This window comes from Delphinus delphis, chromosome 20, assembly GCF_949987515.2.
Source record: "Delphinus delphis chromosome 20, mDelDel1.2, whole genome shotgun sequence".
NCBI lineage: Eukaryota > Metazoa > Chordata > Mammalia > Artiodactyla > Delphinidae > Delphinus > Delphinus delphis.
The window spans coordinates 13,550,156-13,566,641 of NC_082702.1; the positions used below are offsets into that span (position 1 = coordinate 13,550,156).

The 16,486-nt window shown below is 54.2% G+C and overlaps 1 protein-coding gene across 5 annotated transcripts in view; it reads right to left on the reverse strand.

Moving 5' to 3' along the window:
• Positions 1 to 16,486, reverse strand: part of ACTN4 (actinin alpha 4) — a 72,538-nt gene that overhangs the window by 26,255 nt on the left and 29,797 nt on the right. For all 5 annotated transcript variants that reach the window (XM_059999926.1, XM_059999925.1, XM_059999927.1 and 2 more), the window contains exons 2-3: positions 2,211 to 2,325; positions 1,912 to 2,031 (exon numbers count right to left, since the gene is read on the reverse strand). In XM_059999926.1, coding sequence (XP_059855909.1) covers positions 1,912 to 2,031; positions 2,211 to 2,325 — 235 coding nt within the window. The remainder of the gene's footprint in view (positions 1 to 1,911; positions 2,032 to 2,210; positions 2,326 to 16,486) is intronic.

Genomic DNA, 16,486 nt, shown 5'->3' on the forward strand with positions numbered 1-16,486 from the left:
GATGCAGGAGAGAGGATGCGGAGAATGGAGGGGACACTTCAAGAGAGCTTGCTCACCAGCCTCGAGAACAGAAAACTCTAGGCGGGCTTGATCTGGGAAGGAGGCACGATGGTCCCCCAGAGGATGGGGCCCAGCCTTCCCCGAGGACATGCTCGCTAGGAAAGGGTGGGTGCTCTTTTAGCCACTGGAGAGGCTCCCCACAGCGAAGCCATGGGCTGACGGCCGAGGGCACCTCTCGGCTTGAGGGTTTCAGGAGAGGAGATATGCGTAGCTGGCCGCCTGGAAGCAGGGGAAGGACACGTTGTCTGTCCAGCTCTCTCCCAGTGTTAAGAACCCCCACGGCCGGAAACGAGGCCGAGCCTTCCCAGCGTGGGGTGAGGGCGGTGATTCATTCAGGAAATCTACGCTGCGTTCCCCCCGAGGGCCAGGCACCCCAAAGCCGGGGACGGACACAAGCTGGAGAGGAGGCCGCAGCGCCCATACCCAGCCGCTTCCACGAGCAAGCTGGTCACGGAGGACTCAGAGAGTCCCTGTGAGGGGAGGAAGACGGCCGCTCTCATGACACATCCACCAGCTGCTTCTTGGACCTGCAGCTGTGCCTCCGACTCCCAACCCCTCTCACAACCCCCACGAGGAAGCCACGTTCCAGCAACTGCCTAGATGGTGTGGAGGGACAGGGAGCTGGGGGTGGGCGGGGACTGGGGCGCTCAGGTATCCCAAAGCCCTCGGAGCGGCTCCAGTCGGCTGTCCTCCAGAGGCCCGACGGCCACGGGGATTGGGAGTGAAGCAGCTTGGGCATGAACGGAAAACATTTTTAGACTGAGTTTTTCTCCAGATGAAAACTGATGACTGCCACGGGTCTCTCCTCTAACCCCTTCTGTATTTACAGGCTAGCATCTGAGCAAAATCAATGCAGCTGTGAGAAGCGGAAGGCTGGAGGGGAGCCAGGAGGAAAGAGCCATGCAAGAACAGAAAATCTCAGGGTCTGACTGAGTTCAGGGTTTTGATTTTTTTTTTTTTTAAGCAAACACCAACCACCTCAGCCGTGGCATGCGAGGCTTGGCAGCGCTCCCTGGAGAGGTCCCGGGTTGGGGCAGAGCCCTGGAACGCGGGATGTGCATTCTGGCCCGGAGTCCTGGCCAAATTCTCGGAGCCCTGCCATTAGCGGCAATTAGTTTTCTTTGTTTTTCTAAAAGCTGGGACAACATGGATATGGGGGTGTAGGAAACCCTGCTCTGATTAATGACCGGAGCTGGGAGCCCAGGCTGATGGGGAGCTTCTGGGCTCTGTCAGGCCTCGCCTGGTCTCCAAAGGCGTCTGTGAGACAAGAGCCTGCACTGGAGGGAGGGCACTCCGCTGCTCTCGGGAGGGCTCGGAGACAAGGGTCACAGTTCCAGGTGCCCGCACGGGGCGCAGAGGATCCCGGGTATTCTGTCAAGAGGCCACACTCTCCCAAGCTGTGCAGCCAGCAAAGTCTGCTCACTGACCTTTGGGCTTACACTCCCTGACACCGGGCCTCAAGCGCCCTCCCCTACTCTGAGCGCTCCTGCCTGCAGACACCAGACAGGGCCTAAGGGCGAAGGTGCTGCTGGCTCAGAGAGATGCCGTGTCACGTGTCGGTCTGTGTCCCTCAGGCCCGGCACCAGGAGGGCGAGTGAGGGTGTCCGGGGTCCAAGTCAAAGCCATTCCTCCCCCTGTGCCCCTCATGACCGGGTGAGCTGGATTTCCTGGTCTTGGGCTGGATTATCCTTCGGGGGAAGGGAGGGAGGTCTGTGGGCCCAGCGTCACATCAAGGGCAGTCACTGTGGTCGCTGCTTGGTGTATCTGGGCTTTAGGCACCCCCAAGTGCTCTCTCCGCCACCAACACAACTTCTGTTCCCAAGGCAGAGGTCGGGCCCCATCTGAGCTCACCTTCCGCCCCAATGGAGACCAGCTTGACTCCTTTGCTGGCGATGAAGTCCAGTGCCTTGTTCACATTGTTGATTTTGTGCACTCTCATCTTGCCCCGCTCCGGCTTAGGTAACCGCTCCCCTGAGGGCCAAACACCGAGAAAGAGAGGGAGAGGAGCTTCAGGGTCCCCGCTGCTCCCCAGAACAGGCCCATGCCAGCGCAGTGCTGCTGCAGCTGGTAAAGGCCCCGCTCTTCCCTGAGCAGCAACGGGACGGCGGGGTGGGTAGCACCCCGTGGGCACCCGCAGGAGGGGGCCTCACCTGAAATGACCTCCAGGAGGAGCATGAGCTTGAGCCCGTCTCGGAAGTCCTCGTCGATGTTCTCGATCTGCGTGCCGGCCTTCCTCAGGTGGGAGTTGCACCAGGCTGTGAAGGTCTGGGGAAGCAGAGGAGAGCATGGCTTGGAGGGTCGGCGTGTTCGTCAGGGCTCTCCAGCAAAAGGGCCAGGTCACAGCCCTGACCCTGCGACAGCACGGCTGCCACGGGGCCCTTGCTCAGGGCCAGGTCCTGGGCCCCACCTTTTATCAACAATGACACTGTTTCTGGTCTTTACAGCGACCCAGGCAGGTGGATCTGAGGACACTGAGGCTCAGGGCAGTTACCAGACTACCACTTGGTCAGCCAGGTGACGAGTGGCAGAGCGTGGACTGGAAGCCACGTCGGCCAGCCTCAGAGCAAGTGCTGTCCCCACCACACCCTGAGTGAGCCCACTGCACGCATCGGGCAAAGGTGCTGACGGAACCGGGTCCTGAGCATGGAAACAAGAAGCAGGGGTCCAGCTCCCGCGGACACGTTCTTCTGGACAGACCCACCAGCCCTCCATCCCCCTGAGCGGGCAGAGCAGACCACAGGTCCCCACGGCCCTGGCTCCCTTCCACCTGCCCCTCCCCTCAGGCAGGGGCAGCGATTTCCCCATCACTGGCACAGAGATGACTTGGGACAGGAAAGCAGTTGGAAAACAAGCCTCCTGTAAATTCAAGGTTTGCTCAAGTCAGTCTCTCTTCGAACTGCCAGTAGCCCAGTGGCAACACCTCCCCCAAAGGCCGGGCGCACAGATCCTCCGAGCCTTGTGGCACCCCTACATATGCTGTTTCCCTAGAGGCCAGACACCCTCTATTCCCTGGAGAACATCCCACGCCCCACCCTTCCACATCTTAAGATCCAGTGTATCTCAGAGGGGGCTGGAAGGCAAGTGGGAGGCAGGCACCCACCCCCACCAGGGTTAGGCAACCACATCTGAGGAGGAACTGCCGGAGGATCACAGGGCACGCGGGTGCTGGAAGGCGAAGGGGCCTTTTCAGGTGGAGAGGCCCGTCGATAAGAAGCCCAAACCCCAAACCAGAGCACAGAATGCCCGAGTAGTAACCACCACTCAGCCCCCTGCTGGCTGGGGCGTGTTATCAGACTTCAGCGCCAGGGGTGCACGTCACATCAGTTAAGGTGCATGTGCCCAGATGCCTTCTGTGGAGACAGGCCCCTGCAGCAAGATCTGGGAAAAACCCCACGCCTGTTTCTCACGGGAGTCCCTCGCTCTGCCCTCGTCAATCTGCAGGGCCCAGCGTGGAGGTGGGCCGACAGCCAGGAACGCGCAAGAGCCCATGTGCACCCGGGTACCGGCAGAGGCCATGTGGGGCTGAGGGGCTTCCAAGGAGCCTCTGGCCAAGGACCATGTGTTTTGACAACTGTCACCAGCCCTGCTCATTCAGAGACTCAACACGAGGCCCCTCCCAGACAAAGAAGCCGCCTGATTAATACGCTGCACCACAGGTACAAGGTTTCCTTCCAAACCCGAAGCGGGGGGAGGGCTGCGAACGGGCAGGGCACCCCGCCCGCCTCCCGCCAACACGAAGAAGAGTTCTTCCACCTCGGAGACGGACACCCACGTGAGGCTGTCTCCTCAGCGACGGGCACCTTTACCCCGCTTCCGCCTCGCCTCAGCCCGCACCCACCCATCCCACAAAATCAGTCCCAAGTGCGGCTCCTCCGGACGCCCCCACTGACTTGCTTGCCCCACCCCGACTCTGACTCGGATGCCCCCTCCTCGTGCAGGTCTATCACAGCACCATTCTCTCTGCTTCTGCCTCCCCACAAGCATGAGCTACTTTGGGCTCTGGCCAGGAGCAGGTTCTCAGCAAGGCATCCGCCTTCCCTACCTCGCTTCCCACGCTCCTTCCCCTCTGCAGCTCTCAATTCAGACAGACCAGGGCTACACCACTCATGTGGGCAGGTTACCCAACCTTCCTAACGTCAGCTTCTTCATCTGCAACCTGGCGATGAAGACACCACCTGGGTCACGGTCAGTGTGAGGGTTCGAACCGGCAATGCCTGTAGAGCACACGGCAGGTGCTCATAAGCGGCAGCTCTCCGCACAGCCCGTGCTTCCCAGGATCTCCTCCTCTACCAACACCTGGCCCGCCTCTTCCACTGAGTGCCTTCTCCGTCCCCTGCCTGCCCCCGCCACCGCGCTCAACCCTTGGCATCTCTCTGACAGCATTCTCCAGTCATTTTGGGTCTTACTGCATGTGTGCGTGCTCCCAGGGAGTAGGAATTAAGTCTCACATCGCACATGCATTTAGAATGCCCAGGGCTGCCCTGGTGGTGCAGTGGTTGAGAGTCCGCCTGCTGGTGCAGGGGACACGGGTTCGTGCCCCGGTCCGGGAAGATCCCACATGCCGCAGAGCGGCTGGGCCCGTGAGCCATAGCCGCTGAGCCTGTGCGTCCGGAGCCTGTGCTCCGCAATGGGAGAGGCCACAACAGTGAGAGGCCCGTGTACCGCCAAAAAATAAAATAAATAAATAGAATGCCCAAAGCACAGCAGCCTCGGTGGTGGGCAGCGGGCGGGCGGGGAACTCAGCCACCCTGTAAAGCAGAGGGCAGCAGCAGGCCAGGCTGGGGCAGGAAGTGGCAGGGGATGCTGGGCCTCTGCTAAGGCATGTACCTGAAAGATGCTGCGGGGCAGCAAAGTGGCCCATTACATCCCGTGGCCGAGGATGCAAGAGGGCAGTTCCCAGAGGGCAGGCGTCCCTGGTGCTGCGCTGCTGCTGGGCCGAGATCTAGGTGCCTGGGCTGCAGGGAGAGCTGGGCACGTGTCTGAAAGGCAACCCTCTCCGCCTCGGCCTGCCTGGGTTACACCTGGGGTAACTCTTCGGGGTTTGAATGCCAGCCCCTCGGCTTACTTCTGTGTTTCCAACCAAGTGACTTGGCCTACTTCCACCTCAGCTTCCTTCTCTGTAGGATGGACTTATCAGAATCTACCTCCTGTATTTGCTGTAGGGCTAAATGGGGGGGAATGCTTTAAAACATCTGGCACAGAGCTTGGCATCAAGAGCCAGATGGACTGAGCATGCGCACACATGCAAACTCAGCCACCCCGGCCGCTTCCCATTCCATTCCCAGGAAGGATGGATGCGAGCCCGTCTCTCTGCAAAGGCCCTTACCCCACGGCCATGGGTGGAGTGGTAGCAAGATACAGCAGACCCTCACTCCAACCTGTGGAGGCTCTGAACGAACCTCGCCTCATTGGGTTCAGGCAGCCTGTCCTCAGAAGGTCACGGCACCGGCCACCCTGCAAACATGCGTCCCATCTCTGCACCTTTGCTCAGCTTCTCTGGGCAGGAAACAAGAGCTCTGACTTGGGGCTCACACAGACCTGGATTCCAATCTTGCCTCGGCCACTGAGGCCACCTGCCGGCGGGGTAACCTCGGGCAAGCAATGAGCCTCAGGTTCCTTGTTGGTGAAATGGAGGCAATAACCTCCCCTCTTAAATGAGGATTAAATAAAACAATGCAAGTAAATCACTTATGACTGTGCCTGGCACAGATTAAGTACTCAGTGTTATACAAACCTCAGGGAAAGGACTATTTTTAAATAAATGGTAACTCTGCCCTGTACTTCTGTCTCCCTGGCTGGAAGCAGGCAGAGGCCCAAGCAGAATACAGAGCGGGTGCTTAGGGGAGAATATCCACTGGCCTGGTCTCGCCTCGGTGGTGAGGAAAAGCCTGTGGATATTCTCCTGAACCTGACACACGATGGGAACCCCGCCGACAGGCCTCCCATCCTCACTCCACGGCCTGCGTGGCCCTGTTTTCTCCTCCTGGAAGACGAGGAGCATCTACTGACACCGGAGGCTCGCTGAGTCCTGGGCTCGGGGCGAGGGGAGCGGGAGTCACGAGGCCCTCCTCGGGAACGAGCCCACCGTGCGCAGCCACTGCTCCACGCGGCATGACTGGTGAGTAGGAGCTGGAGTTCCAACGGGACATGAAAAATTCATAGCTTCTTCTACTTGGCTACAAAAATAACATTCTGCTTACTCACTCCCTCTCCCTACCCAGTTTAGACTGAGATGTGTGGGGTGGGTAGTGTGGAGGGTGGCTGCTATAGATGGACGTCTCGTGGGCCCACTGTACCCCTCCACCATGCAGATTTGTCAGAGCACGAGCTACAGGGCCCGACTGCCCGAGCGTGGCAGGCCCCACGGGCTCCGCGATGCCCAGGTCCCTGTGGGGCGGGACATATCCACTCCCACGACAAGGGAGGATTCGCTCCATGCCGAGCCAGGGCCAGGCCTGGTGCTGAATCCACAGCAGTGAGCAAAAGCAGACCCAGGCTGCACTCTGAGGAGCTCCCACTCTGATGAGGAAGAGGACGGATCTCATTAACCAAGCAACTACTCAACTACAGAAGAGACACCCTTAGGAAAAGTGGTAACAGTAACAACCACAGCAGATACTTCTATAAGCTGACTAGGTGTCGGGCACCGTTCTAGGCACTTCGTCAGATGTTAACATCTCTCATCCACAAAGCTACTTTGTGAGGTAGTTGCTATTTCTGGCCCATTTTACAGATGAGGGAACCGAGTGTCTGACAGGTGACATGACTTGACCGCAGGTAGTCACGCACCTGGAAAGTTGCAGAGCTAGATTTAAAGCCAGGTACTCTGGCTCCAGCAGTCACACTCTGAGGTGTCAACCTGCATTTGTCCTCTTCCCTCCCACCCCCAGAGAGGGAGCTGAAGAGAGCGTTTAGCATGCCAGGGAACAGCTCCTGATCTACTGGCCGGAAGGACATGGGGAAGTTTCCCTATGGAGAACGAGTAAGATGAAAATAAGGGAGACTTTCCAGACAATGTGAACAGCATGTGCAAAGGCCCTGTGGCAGCGAGAACAGAGCCCGGCTGGAGAGAGGAAGGAAGGGAGTGAGGGAGAGCAGGCTGTGTCATGAGGCTGGCAGGGCCACCCTCATGGGGCTGCTGCTGTGTGGGGATTGACCCAAAGGGGGCAAGGGTCAATGTGTGATGACCTGGGAAAAAAAGAGGGTAAAGGGCCTCTACGAGAAACTTGGCAGGAGGAGGAAGGCAGAGGAGCCGTGTTGGAAATGCTGACAGTTGTAACCAAGCAAGGCAAACTCAAGGTTTCAATTTCATTTGGGAGGGTCCGGAGCTACTGGCCCTCTGTGGGAGAAGGGAAAGGCAAAAAGCATCTCAAGCTCATCTGGGTTTTATTGTCAAGGTCATTTTCCAGGGGCAGTACTGATTCTGAGCAGTGGCCGTGTCCCCAGCACCTCACCTAAGAGGCGCTCGATGCAATCACCGGGCTGACAAATCCTGACTTAGAGGCCTGATTAGGCACTGGGCACGGGAGGAAGCAAAACAGACCCAGAATTTACATTCTGATGGCGGGGCGGTGGGGTGGCCAGTAAATGCTAATTGCTAGTTCTTACCATTTACACATAGCAAGTGTTTAAAACCTCCAACCCCATGGCCATGTGAGAGATTATCATCTCCATTTTACAGATGAGGAAACTAAGGCAGGGAAAAGTTAAGTGACTTGCCCAAGGTCACACAGCTATTAACACAAATATGGGGCGGCCACTCATTCCTCTGAGGGGAATGCTACCTACCGGCCTGGCAAAGCAGAGCCCGCAGAACCTAGTCAAGAAGGGCCCCGCCCAGCCTCAGTCCCCAAACTGGAGCTGAGCTCACAAAGCGAGGCAGGCAGGGGTGTTTCCCTAAAAGCCTGCCTGCCTCTTAAAGGGTGGCCTGAGCCCAGTGTGGGAGGCCAACGCTGGCCGTGCTGCTCCAGGCCTGGCCCTGCCATCCTGTGAAGGGAGCTTGCACCCAGCCCTTGACCTATCTAGGGAGGAAGGAAGGATGTGGACTCGTCTGCCTTTGAGAACACACGTGAAAAAAACCCACAGAGAATAGCCTTCAAAACTTGCCTCTGCACACTGGCAGCCTGTTAAAGATTCTTTTCTGGTTGTTAAAATAGCACACGGTGTAGGGGGGAGGCGGGGTGGAAGAAGAGAGGACGAGCTTGTTGGTTTGTTTGGGATCCAGTCACCACTCCCCGTGCCGAGGCCCGAAGCCCATGCAAACCTCAGAGGACACCCCCCCCCCAGCTGTTTCTGCTTTGTCACTGTGTGTTGGGGGAGGGGGAGAAGGCCTAGCATCACTGGTCATAAAGTCCTTCCTGTGTCACAGGGACCCCTCCCAGTTGCCAGGATGTGGGGTGGCTGTGTGAATGAATGATGCATATTGTTCGGGAGGTGAACTAAACGGCCGGGAATGTGGCAGCAGTGGGCTTTAATGAGCTATTCATCGATGACTCCCTCCCCCAACCCAAAGAGGTAAACCCTCTTGATTCTGGGGCAGTCACCAAGGAAGAAACAAACATTCAAAAGACGTGGGGCAACCCGGTGGTATTCCAGCGGGCAGAGTGATGCCAAGGGCAAGAAGGAAGGATCCTGGTGGGATGCGGCTAACCCAGCTGAAAAAACTTTCCTTCCCTTTTCTTCTTACCGACTACGTGTCACAAAACATGTTCTTAGTACTGAAGGGGGTGGCGTGGAGGGAAATGTCAGTTGGAAGCTGGAATTCCACTAAACCCCGACTAAAGGGAGTCTTTTGCAAAGTCAGTTTGGACCTAGAAATGGGCTCACCTGCGACCTCAGGCTGGGGCAAGCGTGCTGGCTCTGAGTATTAGCACTGGCGAAGGAGAGCTCCTGGACCAGGGTTGGGGGCTGCGCTATTTCTATCCGCCAGCAGATGCTCACATGTGGATTCCATTGACTCCACACTGGACAAGACTTTAGGAAAAACCGTTCGCTGTCTCGTGCTGCACCCCCCGCCTTCCGCTGTGTATACGGCCCACCCCCTTAGCAGAACATCACAAGCCAGCAGCCTGACCCAGAAGGACCAGCTGCATATCTTTGCCGGAGGACCAGGGCTGGCTCGAAGAACTGCAAACTCCCCCAGGGCACTCGGAGGCAAGACAGGGTTCCCTAGGGAGCTGGGAGTTTTCAAACCTCGTCTCTGCAATACCGTGTTGGGTTTGCCGCTCCGCTGGGGCGTTGGCTGCTTTGAGGGGGAGGGCGCCACCCTGCCTCCTGAACGCCCACCTTGCCTGGTGTGGCCTCTGACGCTGCCCATGGTTCCTGCTTCCACAGGACCTCAGGAAGGGTGTCCGGGGCTTGGACACAGGGGAGGGACAGCTATTTATTCCTAGGGTAGGCACCCACCCTTCTTATCACCCATCTGCCAGCTACTGCCAGGCTTCAGGCAAGGCCTGGCCCCAGCGGGGCATCTTCTCAGTTCCTGAAAGCAGAGACTGCTCCCCTGGCCCCTGGGCTTCATCACCAACTATAAAGGTGCTTTCAGGATCCGATGGCTAAGCCTTCCGGAATCTGGGTTACCAGCGAGCGGCCCAGGCAAACAGGCGATTGCCCTGGCAACATCTGCACGGATCCATCCAGGAAGTCTGTGAAGCCTCTGGAACGGTTCTGAGATTATACATGTGAGTGCTATTTTGAAGATCCACTGCCGTTACCAGATTCTGAAGATAAAAACCAGGGACCAGGCTGAGAGAAGAGAAAATGATCCGATCATGATGACATGACCACAATTTAGACGGGTGCAGCAACATGGGACTCAGGCAGCCCTGCCAGCATGGGTCATCGGGGCCAGCGGTTCAGCAGCACAAGGACACATTAGCTGCCCGTTCAGGACCCAACTCCATATCCAGCCAGGGACAGAGCAGGCGTGCTGTGTGTGCCTGCCCCATGACAACAGAACCTAATTTGAAAGCAATTACAGGGAAATATGGAATGCTTCTTTCTTATGTCCTGGCCTGCTGTTGCCTTATTCGGAGTTTTCTCGGCCTACATGAAAAAGCTGACTTCCCAGTCGGAGGAGAGGTATAAATACCGCAGAGTGGAGTAGAGAGCATTCCAAAGGTCCTGCGTGTCCATCCAGAAACCAGCTCTTTCCCCCACGACCCCTCCCAGTAGCCAACATTCCTGCGTCAGCCAATCTCCTGCGAGGCACCAGAAAACGTGTATGTTATTGCTGCAACAGGCTGATTCTGGAGTGTAGTCCCTTCCTCCTGAGAAATGCTGGTCTAAGACTTTCTTCTAGCTCTTTACAGCCTGCTTAGTTCTCATCACTCAGGGTTTCCCTCATGCCATCATCCCAGGGTGCCTTCCCTGACCCAGCTATCTCCACCACGCTGTCACTTCCCTCTGCTTTGTTTTATTCACTGCACTTACTGCTATCAGAAATGAGGTTCTCTGTCCATAACCAGTCTCCCTCCCATGTGTAACATAAACTCTATGAGAGCAGGGTCCAATTTGCTGCAGGACCCACTGCCTGGAACGGTGCGCCTTGTACATAGTAGGTGCTCAGTAAATCCTAGAATGAATGGAACAGGGTTGGTGCTTCTCATGGCCAGCCATTTAGGACTTCTCATGGTTTCCAATCCCATTTTATACTGGTGAGGGTCCCTACTTAGGGATAAGTCTATTTTGCTTTCAGGAGTTCACAGAAATAATCCTAGAGCTGTAGACGTTCGAAAAACAAGCCAGGGAAGACAATGCCCTCGGCGTGCCCCTCCAATGGAAGAGAGGAGCCCTCAGGAGCCCTCTTCGCTCAGGCATCTGAGGCCACTGGACTTGCAGAGACCCTGGTTCATGGGGTTCGGGTCTGGGCCTAGACAGGGGCGGAGCAGTAGGTGGACTAGAAGGAGACAGTTTGAGGAGCTGACAGACATGTCAAGACATCAGTCTGCCAGGGTCTACAAGGGTGAGGAGAGGACAACATGGCACAGTGCTCCAGAGCAAGGGCTCTCGAGTCTGAACAAACGTGGGTCCGAATCCTCACTCTGCCACGCATTGTGTGTGGCTGCAGAAAATGAACTTCCCCTCTCTAAGCTTCAAGTTCCTCCCCTGTAAAATGAGGGTAACAGACATGACGGGTGTGGGCACTCAACAGGATAACACAGAAGCAGCACGGCACACAGCCTGGCAGACAGTGAGCACTCAACAGAGGTTCTAGTCATTACTATATTATTCCTATTCCGGAAGGTGCCGTCGTTGGCAGCAGCGCTGCAGTTGTTGAAGCCACACCTCCACCCTAGGATTCGCCAAGTTGACGGGCTGCTTTCTGGTGGCTGACACAAAGCCGTCTTCCCCCAAACCTCCCCTCCCCTTTGCCTGGCCTCTTGACTACCAAATGAGTAAAGGAATATAATGATCAGATCCGGTCCTTCCTGCTTCCAGAGATCCTTCAAATCCTGGCTTTACAACAGAATTACCCAGGCACTTTTCTGGTTCGTTTGCATTTTCTCTCTCTAATATTTACTGCTTTAAGCCATTAAGCTTTGAAAAGGCAATTTGTTATGCAGCAGTAGATAACTAATACAACATAGAAGTAGAGCAGCTGGATCACAGGCGTGCATGTACTCTTTTTAATCATGTTCATAGTTTGGAAAATCAAATTTTTAATTGAATTATAATTCACATACCATAGAATTCACCCCTTTAAAATATAAACATCAGTGAGTTTTAGCATGAGATTGAAAAACTATCACCACTATCTGATTCCAGAAAATTTTCATCACCCCAGAACTGTCAGCAGTAACTCCCCATTTCTCCTCCTCCTGCCCGCCAAACCAGCCCATGACAACCACTAATCTACTTTCTGTCTCTATGAATTCGCCTAATCTGGACACTTCATATGAATGGAATCATACAATATGTGGCCTTTTCTGTCTGGCTTCTTTCATTCAGCATGTTTTCAAGGTTCATCCACAGTGTAGTACATTCCTTTTAGACTGAAGATTCCATCGTATGGACATACCAGATTTTGCTTATCCATTCATAAGTTGATGGACATTTGGGTTATTTCTACCTTTGCTATTATATATATCTGCTATTATGAGTAATGCTGCTACAAACGTTTAAGCACAAATTTTTGTGTAGATATGTATTTCTAGTTCTCTTAGGGATATACCTAGAAGTGTAATTGCTGGGTCATATGGTAAGTCTATGTTTAATCATTTGAGGAACTGCCAGACTGTTTTCCAAACAGGCTGCACGACTTTACATTCCCACCAGCAATGTATGATAATTCCAATTTCTCCACATCCTTGCTAACACTTGTTATTATCTGGCTTTTTGATTATAGTCACCCTAGTGGTTGTGAGGTGGTACCTCATTGTGGTTTTGATTTGCATTTCCCTAATGACTAATGATATTGGGCATCTTTTCATGTACCATTTTCTAATTGTATATTTCTTTGGAGAAATGTCTGTTCTAGTCCTTTGCCCATTTTTAACTGGTTTATTTATCTTTTCATTATTGCATTGTAGGACTTCTTATATATTCTGGACAATTGACCCTTATCAGGTGTATAATTTGCAAATATTATCTCCCATTCTGAGGGATGTCTTTTCACTTTCTTAATAGTGTCCTTTGAAGCAAAAAGTTTTTTTTTAATTTTGGAGAGTAGAGTTTATCTATTTTTCTTTGGTTGCTTATGGTTTTGGTGTCATATCTAATAAACTACTGCCTAACCCAAGGTCATGAAGATTTATGCCTACGTTTTCTTCTAGGTTTTATGGTTTTAGCTCCTACATTTAGGTCTTTGGTCCAGTTGGAGGTACTTTTTTGTATATGGTATAAGGAAGGGGTCCAATTCCATTCTTTGCATGTGGATATCCAGTTGTTTCAGCACCATTTACTGGGAAGACTATTCTTGCCCCAATGCATATGTCTTGGACGCTTGTTGAAAAACAAAGGTCAATAAATGTATGGGATCAGAAAGCTTCTTAAAAATGCCTGAACTTGGGCTTCCCTGGTGGCGCAGTGGTTGAGAGTTCGCCTGCCGATGCAGGGGACACGGGTTCGTGCCCCGGTCCGGGAAGATCCCACATGCCGCGGAGCGGCTGGGCCCGTGAGCCATGGCCGCTGAGCCTGAGCGTCCGGAGCCTGTTGCTCCGCAACGGGAGAGGCCACAACAGTGAGAGGCCCCGCGTAACGCAAAAAAAAAAAAAAAAGCCTGAACTTTACCCCAAGCCAAATGAATCAGATTTCCTGGGGGTGGGTCCCGGAATAACGATATTTTACAAATGCTCTAACATGAAACCAGGGTTTGAGTGTAACGTGAAGCCAGGGTTGAGAACCACCACTCAAATCTAACCCCTTGTTCTAAAAATGAGGGATCTGAAGCCCAGGCAGAACCGGTGAGCCTTGCCACTGCATTTGTTAGACTGGACTGGACTCTTGGAGCTAAAAGAAACCCCAGAGAAGCAGGGGACAGGCAGCCCAGGGTAGGGAGGTGCCCCAGTCTGAGCCTGTGTCTGTTCTCAAATGGACCTTTCCAGAGCCATCTCACACGCGGAAAACCAACCAACCAACCCAGAGCTACTCAGATTACACTCCAAAGAACTGGGTCCTCCCTGAGGGGGAAGAGCCTGCCCTCCCCACACAGAATCCATAGGGAGATATGGGTCTGAACTACAGGCAGGTGGGGCCCACAAGGTAGACGCAGGAGGCAGTGCTCCGCTTTCAGAGGAGGGCTTTTCAGCAGGAAGAGGAGATGGGTGAGGCCTACCTTGAAATTAGCTACCTTTAAAAGAGAAAACTTCCACTCCCAAAAGGCAGTTTTAAAATTAGGGCAGCAGCAGAGGTTGGGGCCCTGCCCTCCACCTCTCCTCTGGCCCCATCTGGCATTTTGCTGTGGAACAATCAAGCACAGGGGGCCCTTCACCTGGAGAAGAGGGAGTCTGAGCTACAAAAACCCCATTTATTTTCAATGGTTTACAGCTGAGCTCGGGTTTCGGGCTTGGGAGGGGAGATTAAAGATCGTCTGGTTTAAACTTTGATCCTTCAAAAAGATAGCCGAGTGAGCCAATTCTGGCCTCGAGACTGTGCGGCTTGGAATCCTAACAGGTGCCTAAGAGGACGGGTCTTTAGAATCACATCTTAGCCTGGACAAATCCGCCCATGGACTGGCTCATCGAGATAACAGGTGTTTGACATTTGAGGAGAAGTCAGAGGGGGCGCTGTGCCCCTTCCACCCTGGGCCACGGTGGCCCACCCTAGGAACTCCCGAACAGAATCTAGAGGTGCAAAGAGCGCCACAGGCCAGGGGCACCTGAAGGCAGTGCAAACACTCCCATTCCCCCTGCCGCCTTCTAGCAGACAGCTTGTTTTCTGCAGCAATTTACATGATCCACAAACTAGGCCTTGTTGGCGGAAGGGCAAGCAACTGTGCCAGCCCTGACACCTTTGACAACTGAAACTCCTCCTCGGTGACCCTTTTCCTTTTCCCTGTTTTTGGGACGTTCAGATTCACCGGTCTGCCGGTCAGGTCAGAAGCCTTCTCCTGCTCCAGTGAAAAGCAGGGCTGAGCGACATGGCTAGAGTGGAGTGGGTTGGGCTGGAAATCTTTGCTCTTGACATACCAGGGGGAACCAGAGCCTGGGCCAGCACTCACAGACATGCACTGTTTTCTATATACTCTGTCCCACTGGCTTCCCACTCTCAGAGCCTGGGCGTAAGACGATCCCTTTGAGAAGCAGGGAGAGTGTGGAGACTGAGTGAATGCAGGGCGTTTATCTGCATGATCAATTCCCCTCATCTCTGAGTGGGCCAGCACTGGCAGGGGGCCTGACGAGGTGCCGGGTGCTCGTCAGCAGGCCTGCTTTTTGCTGAGGCTCGTACTGGATAAGAGTGTGAATGAATCCATCGGTCAATCTGGGAGGTGCCTCAGACCAGAAATTCCAGGCTTGGAGTTTAAAGTTTGCCAAGAGGCAACTGGAGGTGTTCAGAGTTATCCACTCTTGCCATCAGCCTTGCGTAAGCCGGTGCTGGCTCTCCTTCCTGGCGTGGCACTAGAATGGTGCTTGGAGTGGGTGGGGAGAAGGCATCATTTCTGTGGGTTAAGAAATCACTCTGCATTTGGAGTCTCTCTCTTTTCCCTTTACCATTGCCACTCCATCTTAAGACCCCTTGGACACATGAGATGGACAATATGAACAGTGTCTTAGGATTTAAAAAAAGAAAAACCAAATTAAGGTTCTATAGCCAAACGGTAATTATAGGATTGGGAGGAACCAGTAAAGAGAGACTGAAACCTCTGACTCATAACTGCTCTATTAAAAATGGTGAAACCGTTTGCCCTGGCAGAGGGACAGCACTAGACTCTCACCCTGGCTCGCCCAACCTACAGGCCTTCCTGGGGCTGGTACTAAGGCCTGGCCAAACCACACAGCAGTCATAAGGGGCGGCCGTCTCCAGAAGCAGTGTGATGTCAGAGGACAAAGGGCCTCTGCCGCGCTCTCGCAGAGCTGACTCCTGGCCCTGTAACAGCAGAGGAGTGGCTTGTTCTGCATGCGTGTGGGTGTGGGGGGCGGATGGGGGAGGAAAGGGAATGAGGTGCCACTGGGAAGTTGTGGGTTCAGTTTTCCAGGGAGGGACTCTGAGTACCAGCTCAATCTGCCCCATTAAAGCTACTAAGGGGTTGAGCCTCAAAGGAAAACAGCAGAGGTGTTTTTATGATTGGGTGGGGTGTAACCTGACATGATTGTACAAATGACTCACATTTATTGAGCACTTACTATGTACCAGGATTTGTTCTGAGTGCTCTACATTTTACAGATAAGCCATCTGCCTGTGGTCACACAGCTGGTAGGTGTCAGAGCCGGGGCCCACATCGTCTCCTCACCAACCTCAAGTCTGGCCAAGGCTACTTTCTGTTTCTGGTTCTCACTCTGTCAGGCCCCCTGTGAGGCACCTCACATAGTGTCTCTCATTTGAAGGAAGACACAGAAGCAAGCAGGTCCCGGAGACCCTCCCCCAATTTCACCAGCCACCAGCACCACCCAGGGTGGCAGGCTTAGTGCAGAGCTGCAGGGTGAGTCATGGGAGAGGGAGGGCAAGTCAGGTGACCCAACGAGAATCAGAGCTCTGCTGAGGTGGCCTGGTTACCTTGACATTCCTGAGATTCTGCCAAGGTAAAAAGTAACCCGAGGAGTTTGCCTTATATGGGCACAATGACAGATTTCGACTCGACAACACGTTAACTGACCCTGTATCAAATCCGTTCCCGGATTGCATAGGAGACGCCCGATAAAGCTGCCCTGATAGTATAGGAAAAAACAGTTTATGACGGGCTAGCACCGATGACTCATAAAACAAAGGCGCAGCCCAACTGCCATTGTGTGCCTTTTAGGGAGGGGGGGGGGGAAGGTTGGTGGCTCTC